This window comes from Toxorhynchites rutilus, chromosome 2 (genome assembly GCF_029784135.1).
Source record: "Toxorhynchites rutilus septentrionalis strain SRP chromosome 2, ASM2978413v1, whole genome shotgun sequence".
Taxonomy (NCBI): domain Eukaryota; kingdom Metazoa; phylum Arthropoda; class Insecta; order Diptera; family Culicidae; genus Toxorhynchites; species Toxorhynchites rutilus.
Window position 1 is genome coordinate 116729535 of NC_073745.1, and position 27966 is coordinate 116757500.

At 37.2% G+C, this 27966-nt stretch overlaps 1 protein-coding gene across 1 annotated transcript in view; it reads right to left on the reverse strand.

The window, feature by feature from the left end:
- The window catches only part of LOC129769694 (uncharacterized), a 105506-nt gene that overhangs the window by 16879 nt on the left and 60661 nt on the right, over nucleotides 1-27966 (reverse strand). The window contains exon 2 of the mRNA XM_055772109.1: nucleotides 372-507. Within this exon, the coding sequence (XP_055628084.1) occupies nucleotides 372-507 (136 nt within the window). The remainder of the gene's footprint in view (nucleotides 1-371; nucleotides 508-27966) is intronic.

The window sequence follows — 27966 nt, forward strand, 5'->3', positions numbered from 1 at the left end:
GTTGTTTTTATTTGCGGGAGGAAAACAGCGAAAAAATGTCACCGACGACTAAAGACGATGTCACGTTTGGGAGATTTATGAACACCCATTATGTGGCCAGTAGTGGGAGACTTAAGCATGATGCAATGGCTAGCAGTTGTTATGCGTAGCATTTATAATGTGCTCTTGGTGCATTGGATAGTATTTTCACATTTCGCAAAAGGTTATGTCGCAACGTGACTGCTACCAATAAGTGGAACTGTCGAAAACTTTGGCGGAATTACATTCTTGCAGCAATTACTAACAGTAATAGTTCGTAAGCTCTCAAGAAGGATTACAAAGAGTTGTTCCAAAGGGTGACATATTTAATGTTAAAAAACCTAAATACTTACGGACATATTTTATCTAGTTCCTCCTTTTTGGTCGCTATCGATAGATCCGTTGAGGACTGGAGAACCTGAAATGGCCGGGCACATCGGGCAAGCTCCTCCTGGCCACAGTTTTCCGCTTTGATTTTCGCCAGACTCACTGGAAGTGAAAAATGGAAACAAAAAAAAGGAGATAGTGAGAAAAAAATGCACACCGATTGAATTCCGATGTCGAACAGCGAAAAGCGAACGCAGTTCGCAAAGATCGAATAATTATTATTGACGCAGTGGGATGAGATAAGTGTAGTGTAGAATGCGAAACTTTTCAAATTAAAAATGAAAATAAAATTGATAAAAAAAACTCAAGCAGCTCGCGAGGGAGTATTTTTCATTTCCTCCGTGGTGCTCCGTGTGAGTGGGCACAAACGGTGGTGCGCAAATGACAGTGGATAGCTTCCGGCGAGTTCTGATGGTAAAAAATAGGAAGTCATCGCAACCACACCAGCGAGTACTTTGTCGCAGGGCATCCTGACAGACTGACTTCTTTGCAAGAGAAATTGTCAACCCTTAAGGAAGACTGGTGTAAATCTCTCAAGCCCCGTCATTATCAAGCTCCTCGAATAGATGGGTGCAGATTTTTCTCCATTTCCATTCGCTTTCCGTTCCCGTTCATGTAGTTTTTCAACGTTTCGATAAGGCACTGATTTCTTTCTTCTTCTCTCCTGCTGAAATTTATCTCGTCCTGCTTTTAAACAACCAATGAAATTATTCGTTTTCCATCATCTGGGCTTCTTTTTCGGCGTTCGGTCGCGATTGGATTATGATTACTATCTCAATATTTTTGTAGAACAAAGGTCCTCGAGCACAATTTGCACGACACTTGCTAGGAGTCAAGCCAAGGCGTTCTCCATGATGCCCTACCGGGAGTTTCTTGTTCCATCATTATCGCTTCGCTTTTATCCTTGTTTTCCTCGGGGGATGAATTACTGCTACGATTGCAACACTGTGACCAAGGTATCCCCGCCCATCGTTGGCAGTGATAGAGTGTTAGAGGACGAGGGGGAATGCAAAACCGAACCGAAGAATCATGACCAGGACAACAAGTTTTCCCTCGAGTTCGAACTCGCTGTCGTTGTTGCGGGTGACGGTGTTGGTGGTGGTGGTAGCTTTTTGTCTGCTGATTTCTATTGTGTAACTCATCCCCCCAGGGCAGTGCAACGATTTGAGGAGGGTTTGATTTTTCTGATTCTCTTCTCTCGGGGGGGTTTATTGAATCCAAACTCGGTCGTTTGCTGCGATGGCTTCGAGATAATTATTATCCCACTAAGATGATTTATGACGATAGCGTCTCGGGAGGTTGTTGTCGGTGGCGAGAAGACAGACCGGGTCTTGTTTTTTTTTTCAAGGAGCTAGTGGGTGTACGAATGAAATAGAGGGCATGAGTGTGGTGGGCGGTTAAACGGGTGTCCTGGTTGAGTGGGTGTTGTAATGCGTTGTTTGTTGTGTAAACGACAGCAGAATTACGATGTAATGCGATTTGGGATCATTCCACGGACAAGAGGTTCCCACGGTGAAATTATGGGTGAATATTGGTGAAATTTGGGGTTGTATGGGAAAACTCCCCTCATGTTGGATTAATACTGTTTAACCCTGATGGATTCCGGTGGGAAGATAATGCAAGTATTAAAACTTGCTCACAAGGTGGCTTCTGTCATTTCGTCCCTGGAGACGTTGCGCATGGTGTTTGGATAATGTTTACGAAACATCTCATTGATATAGAGAGCAACTCAATTTAATCAAATTCATACTTGATTCGTTGTCTGGCGTTTCAGTTAAATTTTCCAATAAGTAAGTGACAGGACACGTATTCGAAATTCGGCTGTGATGTGCGTGATGTTTGAGGCCTGTCCAGTGCTTGTTTACTATTTCTATTTTCAGACAATTTTTTTTTTATTTTAGACATAACGGGAGAGTCGTAGGACTACACCAAGGACTGTCAATTTAAATATTCCATGCCAACTCCGCCTGCGAATGACGGATATCCATAGTAGCATGTCCGAAAAAGAACCTGAAACTATTGAGAACCAGAGCAGTGCGTCCAAAGCCTCAAAAAGGAGGATGGTTGTAATAGATGTTATCCATGGTTATTATAGAAAGAAAGTAATGGATAAACCCCTAAGCCAAGGTGTTACGCGACCCGTGCCGAGGGTTGAATGGCCGATATAGTAATTCTTAGATTTTTATGAAAAGTGATACTTTTGTTCCTTATTATAAAATATTAGACCCGTATATTTTTTCATTGGGAAATCAAGTTTTTCCTTTTTTTATTTTCCAAAAATTACTTTTCTTTAAATCATAACTTTTGAACTACTGAACCGATTCAGATGATTGACATATAAGATTAAAGTCCTTAAAGAAATATTTGTTTTGTAATTATTAATTGTATTTATTTTTTTATAGTTTACTCGGTTAAATACAGTGTCGGACAATAGAATAGGACCACAGCTCAATCCAAAACAGAAAGTGACAAAACTTTGAGAAAAAAATTTCCATTTAAGTGCATCAAACCATTTACAAATTGTAAATTCCATTCTTCGAAGAAATTAAAATCATCCGTAGTTAAACCAATTGTCCTTTATTTAAAAATGCGTTTTAAGCATACTTACTGACTAAAATAATGCGACATAAAATAGGACCGCTTTAGAATTCATGGTAAAAAAAATTTAAAAAAAAGGAAATTCATACCGTGATCGATTTGCAGGGTTAGTACTTGGTGGTATAACCCTTATTACGCATCACTTCTCGCACCCGGTTCGGCATCGACTCCACCAGCTTTTGGCACGTTCTCAGCGGGATAGCGTACCACACCGCCTGGATTCTCTCCCACAGCTGGACCCGGAAAAGGAGAAACTATGGAGAAATGTGCTGTGGTCGGATGAGACCAAAGTGAACCTCATCGGCTCGGACGGTAAGAGTTGGGCCCACTCGGCTGTGCGTATAGGCCCCAGTATACAAATAAAACATTCAAACATGGAGGAGGTAACATCATGGTGTGGGGGTGCTTTTCTTGGTACGGGGTGGGTCCCTTGTACTGGATCGACCGGATTATGAACCAGCATCTCTACGCCCAGATACATCGGGAAGTAATGCTGCCACACGCCGAGTGGGAGATGCCCTTAAAGTGGCAGTTCCAGCAGGACAACGACCCCAAACATACCGCTAAAACGGTTAAAAAGTGGTTCCAGGATAATAAGGTAGACGTTATGGAGTGGCCAACACAGTCCCCTGATCTCAATCCCATAGAGAACCTATGGGAAATAGATAAACGTAAGGTGTACACCGAAAAATCAAAAAACAAGCAGCAGCTGTGGGAGAGAATCCAGGCGGTGTGGTACGCTATCCCGCTGAGTACGTGCCAAAAGCTAGTGGAGTCGATGCCGAACCGGGTGCGAGAAGTGATGCGTAATAAGGGTTATACCACCAAGTACTAACCCTGCAAATCGATCACGGTATGAATTTCCTTTTTTTAAATTTTTTTTTACCATGAATTCTAAAGCGGTCCTATTTTATGTCGCGTTATTTTAGTCAGTAAGTATGCTTAAAACGCATTTTTAAATAAAGGACAATTGGTTTAACTACGGATGATTTTAATTTCTTCGAAGAATGGAATTTACAATTTGTAAATGGTTTGATGCACTTAAATGGAATTTTTTTTCTCAAAGTTTCGTCACTTTCTGTTTTGGATTGAGCTGTGGTCCTATTCTATTGTCCGACACTGTATAGAGGGCACTATATTTTAAAACATTTTTTTAAAGTGTTTTTTTTACATAATATATCCTAAATTCTGAGAGGTTTTTTTTCTTAGTTGATTTTTTAAAGTTAAAAAAACATTTTTGGGTCGTCGGTTAAAGTCGGTACAAGAAAGAAAACGCCCCTCAGATTTTAGGATATGTAAAAAAAACCCTCAGCTTTCCAGAAAAAAAAAATACATAGCGCCCTCTATCTTTAACCGAGCAACCACTAAAAAAAGAAAATTTTGGTGGCTCTGAAAAGAACCTTTGGTGTCGCCATTAACGTTAATATTGCTGGATCATAATTTTAGTGCTATCGATGGTATTGCTGGATTATGGCTTTTGTGCTAGGTGGGATTTTCGTTGGATTTTGGTAATTATTTGGTATTTATTTCAATTCTCCATTTGATAACAAGTTCAAGATTGATAATTTGAAAAAATATCAAAAAGTACACTCGAAAAAGAAGGAAACAAATTGCGACACCGAAATGATTTTTCAAGCGGCGCAATTGCATTACTATTAATGATGCATGATAATGATAATGATCGTTTCAAAACTGAAAGATTCTAGTTTAGGAATAGTGTTCGTAAATATTCTTTTACTTGTGTCCACTACACACACACACACACGAGAGTGTAGTAGTGGACACACTGTAGTTTTGGAAAACTGAATTGTGTCTGTAGAGCAAAAGCAGTGGCGCGAAAGATAGGCACACCGGCAAAACAACAAAAAGTCAACTTCAATCAACTCTCAGTCTGAACATATGTTGACCAGTGCTCGCTGTCTAGAGCAATCTATATATATATATATATATATATATATATATATATATATATATATATATAAATGGATTTCTGTCTGTCTGTCTATCTGTCTGATTTTTATGGATTCGGAAACTACTGAACCGATCAACATGAAAATTGGGCTGCCATACGAATCAAACACAAATTTCTGCATTACTCGAGAATTAATCAAGCAAATGAAACCAAATTAGGCATATTGAAATTTTAGGGTGCAATAAATGTTTCTATGATGGTTAGACTCTCCACCCCCTCTCTAAGGGGGGACTGCCATACCAAATGAAACAAACATTTCTGCATTATTCGAGAATTAATCAAGCAAATAAAACCAAATTTGGCATCTGAAGGTTTAAGGGTGTAATAAATGTTTCTATGGTGCTTAGACTCTCCACCCCCCTCTCTAAGGGGGGGGGGGCTGCCATACAAATGAAACACAAATTTCTGCTATACTAGAGAATTAATCAAGCAAATGAAACCAAATTTGGCATGTGGAGGTTTTTGGGTGCAATAAATGTTTCTATAATAGTATGACACCCCTCCCTACTCTGGAATAAAGAGGGGGTCCCATAAAAATATTACACATATTTCAACCAAAAATATTCCAACCAAACACGACAATTGAAAAATTTCGGAAAACTCTGAAGGAAAAAGGTAAAATTCAGAAAATTAAATTCCCATATGTTCTATAATTACATAGTGACAAGGGCTGTTAGTCCATTTGGTGTTTGCGCTAGCGAAATTGATCTTTGTTCGATACTGGAAATGGATTTTAATGTGATGAAACGCACTCCTATATCTTCTTCTATCTATACAAAAAAAAAAAGGATCGCCGGATGTGTTGATAAGAGCAGAACTCGAGGAAGGAATTGTCCGATTTAGGGCTGTCTTTATTCTATCATATTTTCTGTATAAAACATTTTTTCCATGTAACGGAGAAACATGTTATTTGCAAGTGGTTGAAAAATCTTGAACGAGAATTGTGTCTGAAAATAATCTGATATTATATTTATGAGTTTTGTTAGAAATATTAGAAATTTTAGAGTAAAAGTTAAATTCAATGGGGTCGATTAGAAGATCAATCAAAGACCAGATTTGCGATTGGACCCATGAACTTGCTCATAGTAAAAAACGTGGATGTTTGAAGGTATTGATAACAAAACACAAATTTCTGGCGGGACGAAGTTTGCCGGGTCAGCTAGTACAAGAATAAACGTTTGACGTCACGCCTGTATGAGTATAGATTTTTTTTTTTTTTTATTTGTATTATAGTGATTTTCAACTTATTTGGCTGGTTCGTCACTTTTTACTTCCATTTTTGGAAGAATGTCGGGAGTGAGAATTGAACTCGTGACCTTCAGCGTGAGAGGCATGGATGTTACCACTACGCCAGATCGCCTCCACTATGAGTATAGATTGCTCGTGAATTCAGATGACTATTTATTCATAAAACGAATAACTAAATAGGATCTTTCACATTTTTTAAATGTGAATCGAGAAGAACACGTTTTTAACAACCTTAGGGACGGATGCCACGTACTTGATTGACTGTATAAAACTATATACTTTGGATAGTTTAACACTTTCTCTAGCTATGTTGTAGTCTCACGTGATGAGAAAACAGAAACATATAAAAGTATTATGAAAATATAATTTTTTGTAGGAACTTAAACATAAGCTACAGAACTTGTCCCAATACTTTTATTAAGCTCAGGGACACAACGCACATTGTGTTCTCGTGTATGTGGATGATCTAAAATTCTCCAAATCACTTTGTAATTCAGATATTATTAGGTTGGGGGAAAAGTATTTTTTTTATTTTTTATCATTATTTTCCCGGAATAATTCATTTTTTTATCATTATTTTCCCTATAGTGATCAATATCTCGCGCAATATCGATCACAGAATTTCAAGTGTAGGTTCATTGTAAAGGTGATAATCGTCTGTTTTTTTGTTTGTTCCATTCAGTTGTGAGTTCCAGGGTGTTAACAATGGAAGTCAACAAAGAGAAAATTCGGTACAGGCAAACTTCGATATAACGTACATTTCACTTTAAAAATTGTACGTTGTATCGAATTGTACGTTATATCGAAGCATAATAAAGTACTCACAAACGTAGTTCGAAGTATATATATCGAAGTTTACCTGTATGATATTTTTTTTCGTTTTCGGGTGAATTTGCAAAGTTAACATTTTTCAGTTTTCGTTCAATATTCCTACGCGACTAGACAACATCTATGTTACTAGAACCCAATTTTTATGCATATGTGGTATTTCATGTGGCTTCAAATTGGTATATCGATCATCTGAAACGGCCCGGTAGTTTAAAAGTTATGAATTTAAAAAAAGTGATTTTTGGAAAAAAAAAACAAAAGGAAAAAATGATTTTTCGGATCATCGGTTAATTTTGAAAAATCATAACTCAATAACACAAAATAACGCATCTCTGAATTTTGGATATCTTAGCTTTCAAGAAAAAAATTAAAAAAAAGCGCCCTTAATCCCGAGACAATGTAAACTATAAAAAAAATACAATCAATAATTACAAGACCAAAATCCGAAATTTCTGCAAGTATAATATTTTTCGAAAAGTAGTTCAAAAGTTATGAATTTAAAAAAAAATAATTTTTGAAAATAATATATAGATATAGAAATAGAGAAATGATCTTTTGGACCACCTTGAAATGGAAATGGTCACCTATTTAATTTGATATATAGATCATCCGGATCGGTACAGTAGTTCAAAAGTTATGAAAACAAAAAAGTGATTTTTGGAAAAAATGGGAAAAAAATGATTTTTTGGGCAACTAATGATAAAAAATACGGGTCTACTGTTTTGCGATAAAGAACAAAACTATCACTTTTCACGAAAATCTGAGAACCACTATATCAGCTAGCTTTCATTCAATCGTAGTTCAGTGAAAAATAATATTATTCAACAATTTCTCGAACAATTACGAGTGTTCATCATTAGAGAACATTTCTACGTAATCAGAATTGTGTTTTATTCTAATTTACGATAATTATTCAACAAAAAGTTCGAAAACTACCATTTTTGACCCATTTTCACACCCATCGACGGTATATAAAAATGCGTTACTATTATGTAGATGCGTAGAAATATTTCCAATCGATTGACGCAATGAATGAACCCGTAATCACTAAACTCATCATAGTGAATTCTCATTCCTTTTACCCATTCCCACTAACCATTTTTCCTTCCATGATAATCCCAAGGGAATCACGCTGTAGAGGAAACCCTTCTGGCTGTGAATATCATGCTAACATTCCTTCCCTTCCTCTGATGACTGTAAGGACGTGGCCGGCGTCATTATTGACTATTTGAAGTTCAAGTCATCGAAACATGCTCAATGAGAATGATTTGCTACTCTCAAGCGTCATTCAGTGTGTTTTTTGTGCAATTTCGCAGGTTCAGGTCAATCACGGAGAGCAACAACGAAGTGAAATCAAAATTTGGTATTGATTGATGCATATTGATAATTTTCAGATCATAGCGACGAAACTGCATTTCCATTGATTACTTCATGCACTTGGGAAGTAGTGTGAAAACAAACCTTAAAGTCTATATACCAATCTTTAAATCGACAACAGCCGCCCACACAACACTCCAAACGCACGACATAATTTACGGGAAAAAACCAAACTTGAACATGCCTGGCATTCCGGGAAATTTCAACAATTGTACGTCGGCGAGGAACTCTGGCGATAAATTAAAAAACAAGCAATACCAGGAAATCACAAAATAGCACACATTCGGTTCGCCAGAAGCCATCAATATCTGAGGGAAAGGAAAAATAGTTCATCGGTGTATACTATCGGAGAAGAAAAAACCTCTTGCTAATTGGGTTCGACAAACGATGTATCGGACAGTCGAGTTCCAACGAGCGACATTTTTTTTTCTTCTCTTCCCGCTCCATTGCTCATTACCGCATCATAATGCGTTCTATTATTCTAGCGCTTCTTGTTACAGAGGGAAATCATGCAAATTAGTTTCAGTTATTATTTTCCGCCATGTTTCTCGTTTACCTGCAAAGAATAAAAAATATAAACAGATATGCAAACGTAAGACAAAACCGCATTCAAATGAAGCACGCTATCATTTTCATGTTTGAAACATTTTTTCCGCCCGTCATCGTTGGCAGTCGTTTACCTGTTGGGGTACAATGTTCTGCGCTACTACTCCGTGAAAATGTACGATAAAATTTCATTCTACTAGATGTACAAGGGGCTCTGCTGGTGCCTTCGAAAGGTCAGCTAAACATGAGAGCAGTCGAGAGGAGCGAAAAATGGGCGAGCGAGCTGCCGTTGCCCGTTGCTCGGGACTTCAACTATCTAATAAGAAATCGTGAAGAGTCCCGCTCTTCTTCCCTCTCGGATAGCGCTGGCGCTTAAATGGCTTCAACCGGAAGTCGGAACCATCGGGCAAAAGTTTCCGCTAATTTGGTTCGCTTACAAGAGAACCTCCGCCGAATTAAAACACTGCGGAAGAATGCATAAATTTGTGCAACATCGTAATTGTTTTTACGGGGTTTCATAATGCAACAATAATATTTTTTTCGCGGCTAAATATTGGCCTCGTTTATTATGGCAGTCTTCATCGAGTTCGGGGAAAAGGCAAGCCTGTCGGCAAGTTTGTTATAATTAGCAATAGTTACTGCTACTGAAAAGTTTAAAATTTTGAATTGCAAACGATTCTGGGGACGGATGTCGTGTGTCCAGCTTTATGCCACCTATGTATTACTTTCAATGGAATAATTTCTGCCTCAAAATAATTGCGAGCTAAGAAGTAAACGAAGTAGATGTTCTTAGTGAACGAATGAGAGAACGAGAAATCGTAGGTTGAAACAATGTTACCCCGCGTGCAGATTTTCAATTATTTCCACCATCCAGCCATGTGTGATTTATGTTCTTTATTTTGTTCGAGAGAACCGCACATGCTATGGACGATGGATACATTAAGTTAGAGAAAATAAAATAGTTGCTTTACACATTCTAGTTTGAGACCATTAACAGAAGAGCAAGGTGTACTGAAATTTGATTCCTGGATGGATGTTTCCGCAGGCTCCGTTCGTGGTTTTGAATAAAGACTTGTATTTCATTGTTTAGAAATCTTGACCGAATGAGGGTGGTTTGTCGAATAATAATCAGTGATACGATTTGGAATGGACGAGTTTACGGTATATATTTGATTCAACCTAAAAGCCGGAATATGTTTTCAGAACTCCACCTGGATAAGGATAAGGAGAACGTGGTGTTTTGGCCGGACCTGGCCTGCGCCCATTACGCGAAGAAGTCGCTGGACGAGATGAACAGCTTGAAGATAGATGTTGTCGAGAGTTTCGGGGAAATTCAATTAGCTGGGAGACCAATAGGGCGGCAAAGTCTATATAAATAAAAATGATTTGGTGTCCGTTCCTCACGATTTAACTCAAGAACGGAGCAACGGATTCGAACAGTCAGTATCAGGATTGAAGTGTCTCAGCCCGCGTCAGGTGTATATGTCAAGAAAGAAATTATATACTGCGAATATAGATCGCGCACAGAAAAATGATTTTCGGGGAACGTGTTCGAAATTATTTAAATCAGAAAAGCAGTCGGCGGGACGAAGTTTGCCGGGTCAGCTAGTATTTATAGTATTTATATAACAAAGATAGAAGTTGAGTGTCGAGGAACAAATTGTAGAGTGGTTTGAGAACTTCAGTTTGATTGATAGAAACAATCGAGTTCAATAGGAATTTTTGGGATAAAATTAATAATCACACATCAAAAATTACTAACTTTGAAATTTTCACTTCCAAAACAGTTATTTAAATCCACTAATTTGGATGTTCCACTACTATATCCTGTACTAAATTTTCTCATCTTTCAAATGAAGGCAACAGAATTGGCTTACGCAGCGTACTTTTTAGTGTAGTGCCAGTTTGAGGCAACAGAGTCTGAATCAAAGAAAAAACGTTCTGTAACTCTGTCATTGTTAATATTCGAACATATGCGTAGAAGGTTTTTTTCATCAAAATTGATCATCTATCACCTTCTGAGAGAAAAGAAAAAAAAAGGTTTTTTCGGTTTTTTGTTGTTTTGGCTAAGGGCTAAGGCCAAAGACGAAGGGCTGAGGGCTAAGAGCTAAGGGCTAAGGGCTAAGGGCTAAGGACTGAAGGATAAGGACTGAGGGATAAGGACTAAGAGATAAGAGATAAGGATAAAGCCAAACATAGGAATCAACTAACGGAAACAATTGATGGAGTTAGACAATGGAATTTGATAATGGAATCAGATAACGTTATTTGATTTAACAGATAACGGAATCAAATGGAATGTGACAACGAAATCAGATAAAGGAACCAGAACCAGAATAACAAGAATAAGGAAAAAGCATAATGATTACAACAATAAGAATGTTGGAAAGAATTGAAGAGATTAGAGGAATCCAGAGAAAAAAATAACCAGAAAAATTGAAAAAATGAGTAAACGTAAATGGATTGAAAAATAAGTAAAATAAAAGATTATTATAAATGGGACGACTCAGCAGAGTCTAAATAATCAGTTTCTTTAGAAGGGTGAAAAAGAAGAGTACAAAAAAACATCATTCTTCTTTCTTCTTTCGAAAAAAAATGAATCAGAATAATTGTCTTCGGAAAATTCGTGAAATTTGTGAAATTTGAAGAATAAGGAGGATCAGAACAGGTTAGAAAACCTGAATAAATCAAAAGAACTATAGTTCCAGTCCGATTTTGGATTGAAGTTTTGTATTTTTGAATGTTAGTTATAACGAAATAAACATTCAAGAATCATTTTCTAGCCTAAATCCAAAAAAAGGCAAAAGGCAAAAGGCAAGAAATACTCGCCTAAGTTATATGTGTATTTCGTTTTTACTTTGCTTTGCGAGTCATTGCATGCTCTGCCTAACGCTTGCTTCGTGCGTTTTCTGGAAGTACATTCTGAAGCAAACAAAAAAGGCACTTCCGTTCAACATAGAAACTGGATGTTGGCCATAGCGACGACATTATTTATTGTGTTGATCGTTCTAGTCGGTGCAGTTTGAGGAGCATGAATTGGTCCAATCAGAACGCTTAATTTTCGTTTAGAATATGCCTGACATTTTCCAATAATTTGATAATTTGTTTAAAAAAATATAATTTTCTTTATCGCGATAGATGCATGGAAATTCAATTGATTGATGCAAACATCCTTGCGATCTATTAAGAAATAGTCGAGTTATAAGCGTTCGAAATCATCCATTATTTGTTACATGTTCAGTTACTATATTTTTGTTTCACACCTTATCCCTTCTTCAGAATATTTTGATTATTTCCGTTTGATTCACATAAACCTATGTTTCGTTATGTTCGGATTGATCTATCCATTGTATGATTAGAAAAATACAAATAATAACACAACTTTAAAGACTAGGAAAGTCAGAAGAATGAACATAATCAGATCAGGAGAGTTTCAGGATCTTTCAGTTTCAAACTACATATGGCACATCATGAACAAAAAATAATGGTATTACGATATTGTATCATAATTCGAGTGCCAGCATTTCTTCGATCGTGAATAAATGAGTTTAGCTGACGAGCAGTGAAAAAAATATGATAAAAACAAACACAAGATAAAGTGACAAACAGGGCTCGCTTATCCTAGGCGCCACGCCGTTAATGCACAATCTAATTAAGCGCCGGCAAAGCTCCGAGGCGGTGGAGCGATGTTATCACGCTCGGCTTTATGATCTAACTTTTCGAATTTTATGCTCACTTATCTCTGGACTACATCCGTGTCCGGTGCGCCGCTACTGTGCTGTTAACTGCTAACTTTTCCCGACCTTCCTCAAATGGCCTCACCCCGTTAGGTGCGATGTTGTTCGGAGTTTTTTTCTGCGAGCAGTTTACAATGTATTTTTAAGCTATTTTGCATCGTCCTACATTGCCCTTTTCTGTGGCTGCAAGCGCCGGAATACACATGCGAATATTGAAATAAATTGTAAAAGAATTACCGTACCAGTTGAAAACATAATGGGGCTCATTTTTGTAACCGTCCAACAATTCAGCCCTTAATCGTCCCATAGTCTTACCCTCATTTGGTGGTTTACTTCTGTGGTGAGTGAGCGCGGGCTTCCCATGGTTTGAACGATTTTAAATTGGTTACGTGTATCGAAGTTTTAATCGCGCCGCGTTTTTATGGTCAGGTTGTGATTTTTTTTTGTTTTGAGAATGAATGAATGTTTCGGTCGGTCCTAATTCGACATCCTCTTTAATGGCGTATTTCGAAGTAAATGCGTTGGAGGGATATCGATTACGTTTAGAGATGAATTAAAAAGAGCCCACGCCAACTAATTATAGGAATCGCAAGACTCGATTCCTAAAGTTTACGAGTTGGAAAGACTCCCTCACAGGCGTCAAAATCAAATGGGGCGAGCGCTTTCAAAACGAAGAGAATAAATTTCATTCGGCTTCGCTGAAGCGAAAAATCGAATCGAGTCTTAAATTTACAATTGATAAGTGGTGGGTGGTTGTTTCGACGGCTCGGTGGCTATCCTGTCATGTTGTAACCTCAAAAATAAACCCAATAACCGTGACACTGTGAGACACTAATTTATTGGTTGGGGCGAACTTGAAATGTTGAATGTATGTTCCGATTTGTGGGGGGATTTTCAAATAGTAATTGCTCTGTTAAAGCTAACGCCGAAATAAATATTAAGCTGTCCTGTTGCGAAAAATAATGGCACCTGGGCTACCGCTCGACTGTCCCGGTTAGTCCAACCCTTTTTAACCTAATAAAACTATTCATTGCCACGGAATGGAATACGTCATCAGCAATTATTCTTTCTCTCAGCAGCTGCTGCACCGGTTCTCCGCTGGGAGCAAAATGGTTGCAGTGTCCTTTCGCAGAGGGAGTGGGACGTGGATGAAGGCAGCGGTCAAGCCCAAGATTTATGCTACACATTGGCGAACCATTTTTGCTTTTCCGGCTAAATCCTAGACACGCTTACGTTTGTCAACAAAATCTCGCCTGACTGCTGCAAAAACACATGTGTCTGCGAGCGAAGAGAGTGGGGATGGAATTAGGTGCTACTATACCGCAGAAGCGAAGGACGAAGGACTGCACTGCGATCCGAGGGGTTGGGATACAGGTAGTTTGGGATGAACGGCAAGCTAGCAAGAGGATTCACGCTGGTTAGCTTCGGGTGTAAACCACGAAATCCCTAACCATCAGGGCAACGTGTTCGGGTTGGCCGTGAGAATGGGTCAAAGCGACGACTATTGGTACCGGATTCTTTGGGTAGGGATGGTCAGCACATCGAGCAGGAAAGTTTCCGGTATAAAGTCACCTTAGTAAATGATGGATGCCGGGATTACAAGTGACAATCAACATCCGGAGGTAAGTCTTCGCAGTATATTGACACATTGTAGCTGTTGGTCTATACACAATAATGTTACACGAATGTTTTCGAGCGGGAGGAATATATTTAAAGTGGTTTAGTATTCGACCAAAACAATAAATCCTGTCATCCCCTTCAAAGATAGGAAATCATGAATAAAGAATCAACCCAAATTTAGGCAACTACCTTTCGTTTTGCGCCAAACCCTTTGCACATCCTTACCATTGATGCACACATTTGTCTTTCCCAGTAATAACCCCTGCCCAAACCTGCTGCAGCCGCTGCTGGTTGGGCACAAAAAGGGAAACACAACATGATGCATAAATTATTAATTTCCCACAATATCACACATCGTTCCGGTAGCTATCGGTACTGTTGGTGTCCTCGTCCAAAAACATTTTCCGTCGTTGGCGGTTCTTTTGCTCTCTTTTTTAGTTTCTTCAAATTCGCGGCTCTGAGCGATCTGGCGAACAGAGATGCCGGATTTTTTTATCTTGTTTATCTATATGCTTTGTCGAATATACGAAACCCGCAGAACTCGCAGTTAAAATCAAAAATAGCCAAATTAATACTAATATTAATTTTTAATAACTAATCGAATTGATAACTTTATAAGTTTTCATGAAACTTGGTAACGCACAAGTTGAACCAATGAAATAATTGCAAATAATGAACATTGTAACAAATTCAGCTAAACTTTGATATTGGTAATTTTTAAACATTTTTTAACATTGGACATTTTTAAACAATGGTAAACAATTATTTTGATTTTTAAGAACGTCAATTGCCGAATATGTTATTGCATCATTTTCTTCTAACGTGATAAAAGTGGTTTAAGTGATTCAGAAGCATTGATTTTTATTTGAATGATGAAGAACATAGGAATCCACTGTAAAATGACACACAATTGCCAGCACCTACGATCTGAAACTATTACTAACGCACGGTATCGACTACAATTAATGCTGTCCAAAGACAAAGCTCTGAAGAAAAAACGATCATAACGGGAGAATAAACACAACAGGGTAATTTTACAGCATGACAACGCCAGATCACATGTTCATGGAAAGAGTGAACATGGAGGTTCAAATTCATCCCAAGAAATTATTATGATCCTATGCGGAAATGGGCTTAATAACCGGATCGCTTCAAAACAACCAGACTCCTACGCCTAAAAATTGAATTTATAATAAAAATGATTTTTGTGTAAAATGGCTTCGATTGCGAATATTAGTATTCTACAATAGAACATTTTTTAATATCTGGACTGTTTAATGGTAATGTTATGGCAACGCGCAATTGAAAAACCAAATAATGCCAGCAGGAGGAAACCACATGTTTCGTTTCCTTTCCTTCAATTGTTCTATAGAGCTCCCAAGAAAAGCGCGCCAGAGATAGCGCATTAGACGAAGGAATAGGAGTAGATATTTACTGCCGGCAAATAAGCTAGATGTTTCCCACTTTAACCTTTTTCGTGGGAAGCATGTTAGTGCTCCCGTGACAAGCATCACAACTAACATGCCGGGGGTTTGGGATCGATTCCCGTTCTGGTCGGGGGAGTTTTTCGTCAAAGAAATTTCTTTCGACTTGCACTGTTCTCACGCGTATTTTATAGCTTGCCACTCAGAATGCATTGAAGGTGTGATATTTGGCATAGAAAACTCAACTAAATACTAATAAAAATGACGCAAGTAATTCTTGAGATGGGGAAGTTCCTCTAGGAACCACTGCCACTTAAGAAGAAGATGATTTCATAAGACCCAAGGTGAGAGCGTTGTATGGGCCACTAGATAGGTGATAAAAATTGTTTTGTTTAGGTCTCGCCCTTTAGCGCGCAAGGAATGAGCGCGATGGTTTTCTGTGAAGAAATCTCTCTTAGGAATAAATATTATCAATTTAAAAAATATATAATACAAAAAAGTCTTATAAGAATTTTATAAGAATTTCGATTTTTATATATGTGCTACCTCCCACATTCACAGAGAGTGAGTAGAATAGAAAAAAAAACAAATGAACAGTAGGAAGCAGACTAGGAAAAACTCCGCCTCGCAGTTCAGGCGAGTGTGAACAGGATAGTGTTAGTTATGGAGATAGATTCGGCATCCTGAGCGATGAGTAAAATAAAAGTAGTCTGGATTGAGTAACCGAGAAGAACGGTTTATGTATTTATTTCAAAGAAAAACCAGGCTCGAGGCGCGATAGCGAAAGGAATATGGCAAAGAAACAAATAAGTTTATTTAGGATCCCATGCGAGTGGCGTAGTGGAGGATAAGAGCAGGAAAATATATATTGGGATTCTTTGGCTGGCAATCAGCGAATAGTTAGGTCGTAAAATCTTCACCAAAATGAGCCCCTTTAGCGTTAGCGGTGGATGGAAATCATGGCATGAATTTTATGTAGCAAATAGGCAGGCAGATAACCGATGCGGTATCGGTTATCTGAGTAGGAAAGGGAGATCTTTTCACTCCCTTTTAATTTTAAGCTAGAGTGAGAATTCGTGTATATATAGTTTGGAATCTTGCTCAATGAGTTAGTTCAATTTATTTAGACAAACCAAAAGGTTCATGATAGCAAGGAAAAAAACAGTTCAATTTAGGAAGCAAATCAGGGCGTATTTATTTTTCAAAATGAAGTTAACCATCAGGATCAAGTCAGCCGAACCCAACCAACCGAGTCCAACATCCTCAACGCCAGAACTCCTAACAGGGAAGGAGTTCGAAAACACTGGTAAGAATGACAGCAAATCCCAAACCGAAAATTAGACCACTTACTTCACTCGGACGGACCATTCTGGAGCCGAGACGTTAAGAGACGAAATGAGATTCCTCAACGCCTTTAACAAACCATGGAGATTACGCTTCTTTTCAATATACCAGATCTTTTTAGGGGACAGATAGAAGCCAGCGGAAGTTTTCAAACGTTCTGCGAAAATTTGATATGAGCCCAAACAAGACAAATTCAGGGGGCCTCCGTAGCCACATTGGTTGCGCGTTCGCTTAGTAAGCGATCGATCGTGAGTTCAAAACTCAGGGCCCTCATTGACCATCTTTGTGTTGTTACAGAATAACTACGTCCACGCAACAATCATCAGCGATGGAGATCGATCCACGGTCGAAATATGATCGATTCATCCATACAACTGCTCTGCTCTGCAAGCCATATCGGGCTGCTGTTCTATAAATAACTCAACAATGATCAATCAACTGTCTCCGCTGTCCGGTCTAACTGGATAATGGAAGAACAGATAGAAAACTCTTACGCCTAAATGGCTGCTACTGTGTAAATGTGTGTACCATATGGAATGGTATAGAAGGGAATACTCTAACGCCGAAAAATGGCAACTGTGTAATGTGCTAATTATAGATATGATAAATATGTGACATGTACACGATTAAAATTCGGCTCTGTTACAGCTAAAATGCCACTGAGCCTGAAATAAATAAATGGGACAAAAAAAAAGACAAATTCAGATAAGTAAAATATTAAAATATAATTAGAAAGATAGAGGTAAATAAAATTGTCAATAGAGGTTGGTCAGCCGACGCAACATATATCATGCATCAACCGCAGACCAATCGAGACTGAAATGAAATTTCATGAAGCTATCGCTATTTACAATGATTTAAATAGTCTGTATTCGGAACAGTTTTGAGCTATTGAAACAAGTTTTTATGGCCAACAAGTAAAAAACATCTCTCGTAGACTTTTAATCTTTCGAATAATGTTATTTTCATACCACCTCGTTTATTCGTTAGAGAGATATTAACGCGTAAAGCTTTGTATTCCGAACGTAATCCCCTCGTTCTCGAGACTTTGAATTTACACTTCAGTACAGAAATGAAAGATGTAAATGTAGTATGACGAAATAATTAACATAAAAAACCACGATAGATTCTATTACATGGACTTTTCCATAGTGACTTGTTTTTTTTAGATAATACCATAAGTAATATCCGTTTACCTTCATTCAAAATCAATACTTGATATGGTCATGGAACATTCCCTCTTCCGTCGTTGGACCGGGTCCGGGAGATCTTAGAGGGGTGACACTCGGGGCGGACCGTCCCCTTCGCTACGCCACTGATTGAGACAATTGCTTGGCATAATCTTTATTCTAACTAGTGTAGCCACATTTTAATCTGTATCCGGGGGGGTCAAAAATCTTCCTCATCTGTACTTTTTCTTCCAAACATCTGTATAAAAAAATTGTACCATCGAAAATATTAGTTGTAGAGTAAAATCCATTTTATTAGCATGAAAAATACTAAATTATTTATTACAAATTCATTCACATTCACATTTTATTCGTCATTCGGGTGTTTGATGATGGTTATACCTAGTTTTTCTGAATCTAGATTGCATGCTATCATATATTAACCCTTTGCGGTCGCATGTCTGCTCTCAGCCACCACAGCAAAAATCATACTGAATACTTTATTCAACCATATTCAATGGTTCACACTTTTTCTAAACGATTTTCAGTGTTTAGTGATCTTGTTCACGAATTTATACGCAGTTTCTGTGGATAATAGATAACGGTACTCAGTAGATTAGTAGATTATCAGCGTAGAAAGAGAAGAGGATCTCTTCCAAGGGAAATTCCAGAAAAAATCCGACCGCAAAGGGTTAAAAGTATAGAGCTGCCGCACCAAGCGATACTGCGGCGTAAAAGTCCATCATGTACTTTAATGTAGTTTTGTTCAAATGTAAGAAACTTCACCCGTGGAAAAATCTGTACCAATCGGTAATTTTATAAGAAAATTTGAACTCTGTACCGTACAGAATCTGTATCAAAAATAACTAAAAAATCTGTACCTTTCCAGATAAATCTGTACGTGTGGCAACACTGATTCTAACTAGTATAGGGTTGGCCGGAAAGTAATTCCCGATTTTTTTTTCATTGCAAGTAAAATCCTTTTTTTTGTACATAGGATGAATGTATAAAGGTGGGATGTACTTTATTTTGAAGCTTAAACTCTCAAGTTTTGGAACATTTTACGAAAAAATGGTAATCTTTGGCTGACATTCAACAAATATTTTTAACTTATTTAAACTTTGGAATGACTTTAACTATTGTAACTCGAAGCCACTGAACGACACTCTATTGCAAGTTTGTAAGGACATAGTTTCATGGAACTCGCGGAAACATCGTGCAACCTTTTCCATGTCGGCTAGACGTATATAATCTAATAATATAGAAGAGTCGAACAGAATTAACGTGGCTTCAGTGCATACACGACCGCGTCCGCCTGTTAAATGAAAACTTACAGATATTTAACAATGCCATTGACGATTCTATTAGTTTCCGGGATTTCGCTGATCATCCATTCTAATATTGATCTACCATAAGTGGAAAAACATTAAGGCAGTATTCTAGTCTAGAAATTTGAAAAAAATATTTTTTTTCATATTTCTGTAGTTTAGGCATTTAGGAATATACCCTAGAAAGGACTTTTCGAAAATACTATTATTTACCGAGTTAGAGCCATTTTAGTGATGCGGTACCTTAACCTGGTACGGCCATAACAATGAACTTCAAATGCGTTTTTCTCGAAACTAGTTTTTTCAAACTGGCGTACACGATATCTCAACTTCTTCTTCTTCTTCTTCTTCTTTTTCTTCTTAAATGGCACCAACGTTCCTAGAGGAACTTCGCCGTCTCAACGTAATATTACTTGCGCCATTTTTACTAGGACTTAGTTCAGATTTCTATGCCAAATAACACGCCTTGAATGCATTCTGAGTGGCAAGCTCTAGAATACGCGTGACCACAGTGCAAGTCGGAGGAAAGTTCTTTTACGAAAAATTCCCCCGACCAGAACGGGAATCGAACCCGAACCCCCGTTCTCAAGTTCTCAAGTTCTACTATTTTCAAAAAATCGGGAACGTAAGAAAAAACGTTTTAAACCGGTCGCCATTTTGTCAAAAAAGATGCTTTTGACTTGTCCGAGGTTCATGCGATAGCGGCATCTTTACTGATTAAGAATCTGTTCGATTTTTTTTGTTTCAGATAACCAGAAGAGTTGGAATCGTGTACGCCATGGCACTACTTTTTTTAAATTACTCGTTTCATCAGCTCTTAACTATTCTAGTTATGAATATTTTTTCTCCGTTCAATTTTCGTTTCATTGTTGAAAGATGAATGAACAAATAATGATATAATGGATAGTAGAAATATTCTTTGTTTAATTTTTACGGAACTCGAAAAAACGTCCGAAATTCGTGTCTCTACATTAGAATACCCCCTTAAAGGGAGAAACAAATAACGAAGGCGAATTATTGTGATATGTGATATGGAGAATTCGATCGAATGGTTTAACTAGTCAGAGGAGCATGAATATCTCCTATTAGTTCATAAAAAACAAAAATATTTCATAAAAGTCAAAATTAATTCCTTCGTTGCTTCATCATCGAAAAAGCGTTTGTGGTGGATCGAAAAACTACATCGCCCGATAATCAGCTCCACGAAAAAACTGCGACGAATATTCTTAAAAATGAGCTGCCTTTCGCTGTCCATTGTTCTCATAGTTTCTTCTGCTGTCATTCCAATCTAAAAACTCTTGCTTGCTTTTCAAATGATATTCAAACTTAATAGCATCGGGTATTGAAAAAATTCCTCGCAGATCTGGAGCAAAACATACTCCAAAAAAATGGGTGGGTTATATATGTGATGTAACCGCAAGGTTGACGAGGGACTACCGTTGGCTAAGTAATCATTTGTTTCATTGATTGAATGAAACAATCTTCGAATTCAATTGAATTCAATACATTCGCTGTGTAAGTAAAGAATTTGAACAAATGCCATATAATGTAAGGTACCTTAGTTTTGCTGGTTGGGAAAGACAAAATGCGTCCTGGTCAACCGAAAAATTTGAGAACGAAGAATAAGAGACATTACTCGATCAAGATTCGTGTCAAACGCAAACAGAGCTTGCAAAATCATTGAGAGTAATTCGACAAGCTAATAATAAACAACTCGAAACCGCAGGATATATCTAAAGTTAATTAAGTTTCAGAAATTAAGTTTCATACGAATTGAAAGCGAGAGATGCCGAACGATGATTTTACATGTCCGAAATGTTGCTAGACCGGTACAAAACGACATAAGAACGGAAAATGCATTCTCTTATTTTATTTATTTTCTATTAGAGGGCCCATTTCCATTTCAGGGTGGTCCGAAAAATCTTTTTTTCTTCTCTGAAAAATGACGTTCTACGCTCCGGTTGAAACCATTCGAATGGCTCTAATGTTGTCTAAAAGTCCATTTAAGTTTGCCTTAATTTTTTGGAACAGGAAAAGTCACAGGGCTCCAAATTAGTTGAATATGGCGAATGATTTGGCAAACAGGCGTGATTTCGTGCTGAAAGTTCAGTGATTTTACTCAGTCCATGATCGGGAAGAAGGACCCATCTTTCTCGGTTTGATTAAACGGATTCTGACCACCAAACGCATAAACACTCCGAGATAATATTCTCTACATATTGTTTTTGAAAGATTTAGATTTAACCTAGAGATCCGTATTTTGTAAAAATATTTTTTTTTGTGTTTCAGTAGATCTGGCATCTCCGCCTGCGACTGGTGGCAAAGGGTGGCGGCGAATTGGAAACCACGAAACCATAAGACACAAGAACAGAAACACACAAAAAAAAACTAAAATCGCCAAGTGAGCAGTTTCTGCTCTACGAAGGGGATAAAAGCTAGTTAAAAGAGTCAAAAACTGCGGCAGTCAACTTCGGGCGAACGTTCGCTGGCGTGTGCATCCGCGAATGAAGACCAAGAAGAAAAAAAACACAAAATGCAACCGGCTAGAACATAATCTCATATTTCATGTGAGCTGTTGGATTTTTTATGCTCCCCGGTTACCTTTGTTCTGCTTGGCAGGTTGATGGCATTTTGCATAAAGTCCGAGCGGGGGATGAAAAAAAACTTTGCGCTTGAAAGGCACATCCATCGACTGGTGGCGTTGCCATATGAATGATAGCTAGGTCGTAGGCCGGAATGAATCGGAGCAGAGTAGGTGCTAATTATTCAATAATCTCATGTACATATTGTCCATATTGCTAGTTAAGCTGGTTGTAAATACGAGCTGTGTATTGTTTGCCGGGACGGTGCAATAATTATGATACGAAGAGAGAGAGAGAGAGAGAGACTGAGGTCATCACAAATAAGCGTTAGTTGAGAATAACACGCTTCGCTTCGTAAATTGCTGCTGCTTCACCAATAAGCACGCAGGGCTGATGCCTAAGCTGCTTGCAGCAGCATTCAAGTGCACATTGGAGATGGGACTATCTGTTGAAAATTTGCAACTTGTCGATCTTGCGTTGTTTGTTTGGGTACAGTATTAAGTTGACTCTAATGCAATTCTTATTTTTGTTTGTGCTGTTGCGTTGCAGAAGTTCTGCAACACAATGCATAGTAATGTTTTTGGAAGCTCCCTCATATTTGCAGAAAATATTGTAATGATAACACAGTCTATATCAATGTACTGATCGACTATTGTTGCAGTGAACAAATCAGTGGGATCACTTTCCCTTCCACCCATTGCTGCTGCTGGTACAGAATCTCCAACCGCCTACAATGGTACAGCTCCTGTTTTGCATACATAGTCGTACATGATTTCGAATCGAATCCCGATATGCCTTCAACTTCCATATCCCTTTGGCTTTAATGATGAAAGTGTGGGCGGAGGGCGGTGGAATACGTAAACAAACCACACCATTTACTTACACTTGACCCAGCAATAGCAACCCACCCTCGATGCTGCAAGGGAATCCTGCGGGAGGAGCGCTACAAGCAATGCTTTATGGCGGGTTTACATTAGGGAGATATATAGCTATTCCTTTAGCTGGGTGAGAATAAATATGATACACTTATTCGAGGTATATATAACTTGAATAAATTCAGCATATGCAAACGCTTGTGAATTTCTCACTGGTGAGAAATCACTAAAGTTGGATGCAGTTCTTCTTTAGGTGAATAAATTCACCGAAAATATGAATATATTCATTATAGAAGTTCACGCTAGTGTAAACGGTTGATGCGATTTCTATAAATCTCATCATATTTCTTCACATGAATATATCACTAGTCTAAACCCACCCTTAGATATGCATGCGATGCACGAGAATCGATATTTGAGGTGTTCGAACGACAAGCTTCCAACATTACGGAGTCTGAATGTCTCGAACAGGTAGGTGCATTGTTGTGGTTCCAGGAATAAACAGCGTTTGTACCCTACACAGTAATCACAAACCATACATGGCTGTCGTTGAAAGCATTTGAATTCGGTGGGAACGCATTGTGTGTTTGTGTCGTTGAGCACCATGCGTCTCCAGAGAAATTGTAAGCTGAGCAATTCCTTTGAATTCGAGGGTCGATTATTTGTATTTGTATTTTTTGATTTGGCACATATTTTGCAGATACATTCTGCCTGACCTGGATGGCTACCTGAATGACCAAAAAGAATAATTTGCATCATCGGTTCCCATTTTGACTCCAGCTTTACTTTTGAGAAGGGCCTAAACAAAAATTGCTTGAAAATTTTCAAAAAAAAATAACTAAGAAACGGATGGTTCGATTGATTCGGTGTCCTCTGCAATGTTTTAGGTTATTATTGGGGTTATATGGAGAAAGTACGTACTGTTAAAAAATGTTTCTTTTCGTTTTATTTTGAAAATGACGTTTAAATCTCAATTTTCTCAAAAAAATATATTATTGATTTTTTTATAAAGTGCAATTCTACGCAAATTGACCAGAAAACAGCAAATTTTCGCCCGGCCCTCTCCGTTGTTTTGAAACTTGGTACTTATGATGAAAGCTACCCAAAAACACAATTTTCATTGTATTTTTTTGAAATACGGCAGGGCGTATTCAAAATTATTGATTTCTTTCAAAAAATCGTAGCTCGAAATCCAGATGTCTGATTAAAACATTACATTTGCCAATTTTTCATGGAAAATCAATTAGTTGTTTAGGAAAAATAACATTTAAAATACACTGTTGAGAAATTTTACTCAAAAATTTAATTCAATATTAAACATTTTTATATCTCAACACATCCCCCTTCGATATTTTTTGTATATTTTCATTGGAAAATCTTTTTAGTTTAACAAAGTTTGACGTACATTGGTACCATGTCGGACTCATCAGGATGGAGATATGAATTTTTGAAAATTTATGAATTTCAATACTTTGTGAAATCGTAATCATTTAATCCCACTATACTCGTGCCTACGGTCTAACAGACCGAAAATCAATGTGGCTGGATTAAACGACTATTGAAACTGAATGAAGCTAATGAAAAAATACTTTCTGGGGTTTTTTCATTCAATTGTATCGTTTTCATTAAATAAATACCAATAACGCCTAAAAATACACAATAGCAATATTACGCGCACAGTCTGTTAGTATCCTCTTCTTCTTGAATGGCGTTAACGTTCCCTGTGGAACTTTTGCCGTCTGAACGTATGCATTAACTAGCGTCATTTATTAATATTTAGTTGAGATTTCTTAAGTCAAAGAACACGCCTTGAATGTATTCCGAGGGGCAAGCTCTAGAATACGCGTGACCACAGTGCAAGTCGAAGGAAATTTCTCTGACGAAAAATTTCCCGGCCAGAACGGGAATCGAACCCGAACACCCGACATGATAATGTGGGACGCTAACCACTCGGCCACGGGTGCCCTTAGTTACTGCTGTTAGTATGCGAGTTACGATTTTGCACATGAGTACAGAAGGGTTAAGAAAAGTAATTTGAATAATGGAATCTATGAGCCACTATAATATAGCCAATTTAAATTACGACTGATTTTCAAAAAGGGTGTATTCAAAATAAATGATCTTTCTTTCAACAAATCGTAACTCAAAATCCTGATTGTCAAACTCAACTCAAATTAAAAAAAAAATTATTGAATTATGACGTTTGACAAAGTTGTTGGAAATTCAATCATAAATGGCTAATTGATTGTCCAACCACTTTGTCAAACGAGATATGAACAATTTATTATAATAAAAATCATGTTAGTAATCGATGGGTAGGTGTTTTGAGATATAAAAGTTCTTAATATTAAATTAAATTTTTGAGTAAGATTTTTTAACAGTATATTTAAAATGTTATTTTTCCTAAATAGCTAATTGATTTTCTAACAGCTTCGTCAAACATTATATTTTAATCAGACATCTGAACTTTGAGTTACGATTTTTTAAAAGGAAGATCAATGATTTTGAATAAACCCTTTTTAAAAATCAGTCGTAATTTCAATTGTTCAGGGTATCTTGCAACGACTTTTGTAGAACGACGGGATTAGTACCCGTGATGGAAATAACTCCATCGTCTGCAAGTTGTCTCAGCGTGCAGTCTCTAGTTAGACAAACATCCATATCATTGACGTAAAAACTGTACAAGAGGGGGCTTAGGCAGGAGCCTTGCGGTAGGCCCATAAAACTGTAACGAGAAGATTTCGAGCTGCCATGAGAGAAAATCATGTGTTTTTCTGACAGTAAATTGTACAGGAAATTGTTAAGAATTGGTGAAAGTCCACGATTATGAAGTTTCTCTGAGAGAATTTCCATGGAAACTGAATCAAATGCCCCTTTGATATCGAGAAAAACGGAAGCCATTTGTTCTTTGCGAGCAAATGCGATTTGGATTTCAGAAGATAGCAGCGCGAGACAATCATTTGTCCCTTTACCTCGGCGGAAGCCAAACTGCGTATTTGACAGCAAATTGTTCGTTTCGACCCACTTGTCCAATCGAAGTAGAATCATTTTCTCTAACAATTTACGAATACAGGATTACATTGCAATCGGCCTATACGAGTTGTGATCACAAGCCGGCTTGTTGGGTTTCCGTATGGCTATCACTCTCACTTGTCTCTTTTATAACGAAAATTGTGATTTTCGGTCGTTTCCACCATGAGTACCAAGTTTCAAAAAAAAAAAAAAATAAATAAATAAAAACGGAGAGGGTCGGCCGCTGGACGTTTTGGCGTGGAATTGCTCTATATATCAAATATAGCAGCACACAACTAATGAAGCTTATTGCACAGTGCGTCAAAAAGGAGAAATAATGGATAAAACATTAATTTTTTTAATTTGGGTTTTTGAAAATTGTTGAAATGTTTCTTATAATTGGCTTTAGACCCGATTTTATGGAAGTATGCATAATTTTCAGTCAAAAAGGTGCACGGAAAAATTCTGCAAAAAGCTACCGTTTCTGAGATAACTTTTGGTTGTTTTAGAATGTTTTTCATGTTTTTTCAACCTAAGTAAATTTTCCTAAAAGAGGATATAATTTTCTTCTGCAATGTTTGAATTGATTAAGTAATGTGGTTAGTTTTTATGATATAAGGTTGTATAAAAAATATACATTATAACAAATCTTATTTTTTTAGTTTTGCGAGAAGAATGTGTCAGGAAATAAAATAATTTGATGTTTTAATTGTATTATTATTTTATTGTATATTCCAGCGCATGACAAATATCATAAATGTTACTTGAAAAGTGGATAAATATGAAAAAAATGGTGCACAAAAATATTATAAGTTTATAAAATAATAAAATTACGCATAAAAAGCAATCAATTTGTGAAATAAATTTAAATCGATTGACAATATGATATGTTCGGATCGAAAATAATAACATGATGAGTAGAGGACTCTACTATATGATCTAATATGTTCAGAAGACCATAAAAATTAACCATATCACTTAATGAATCGAACATTACTTTTTTAGGAAAATTTATATAGTTATATTTTTTTATGTATATTGTATATTTATTGTACAAATATTACCGCGAAATGAAGTTTATTGCACAATGCATCAAAATAGAGACATAATAAACAACAAAGTTATACAATTTTTTTTTAGATTAGATTTTTGAGTATTGTTGAAAAGTTAATTTGTTATGAAAAAGCTCATAATTTTCCGTCAAAAGGTGCACGGCTAAAATTTGCAAAATATTATCGTTGCTAAGACACAGAGATTTTAAAATAAAATATACTGAAAATCCTGAACTATATTTCATTTTTGAATGTTTCTGAAGTCTTTTCAACCTAGAAAGGTTGAAATCATATATATATATATATATATATATATATATATATATATATATATATATATATATATATATATATATATATATATATCTGGCGAATATCGGAAAACTTGGAAACTCGCAAGTATATTTTTCATATGAAATAATTTACAGAAATAAGAGCTTTAAATAAATTATATTTATTGCGAAATATTTCAAGAAATCTGCTGAATTGTGAGGATATCAACGATTATTTATTTTGAACTCGTCCATGCTTACTCCACATGGCCTGGAAAGAGAGCGACCGAAAAATATTCTTATCTGAACATTAATCATATGTTAATTATTATGATCTGTATTACACGCTTCGATATCATGAAGACGCATGGCCGCTCATCCGGGGCTGAGCTACACAGCGTTCCCATGATCACCATAAAACGACGTGGAGAAAGCAGCACGCAAGAGACTAATGACATGTGACACTCTTGCAGTTAGCGCTACCCAAAACCACAAACAGGTTGTGCACCATCATAAGCAACCGTTCCTAGGAGACAAGGTCCTCCGACAGCAAGAAAAAAAATCCCGGCAAGGAATA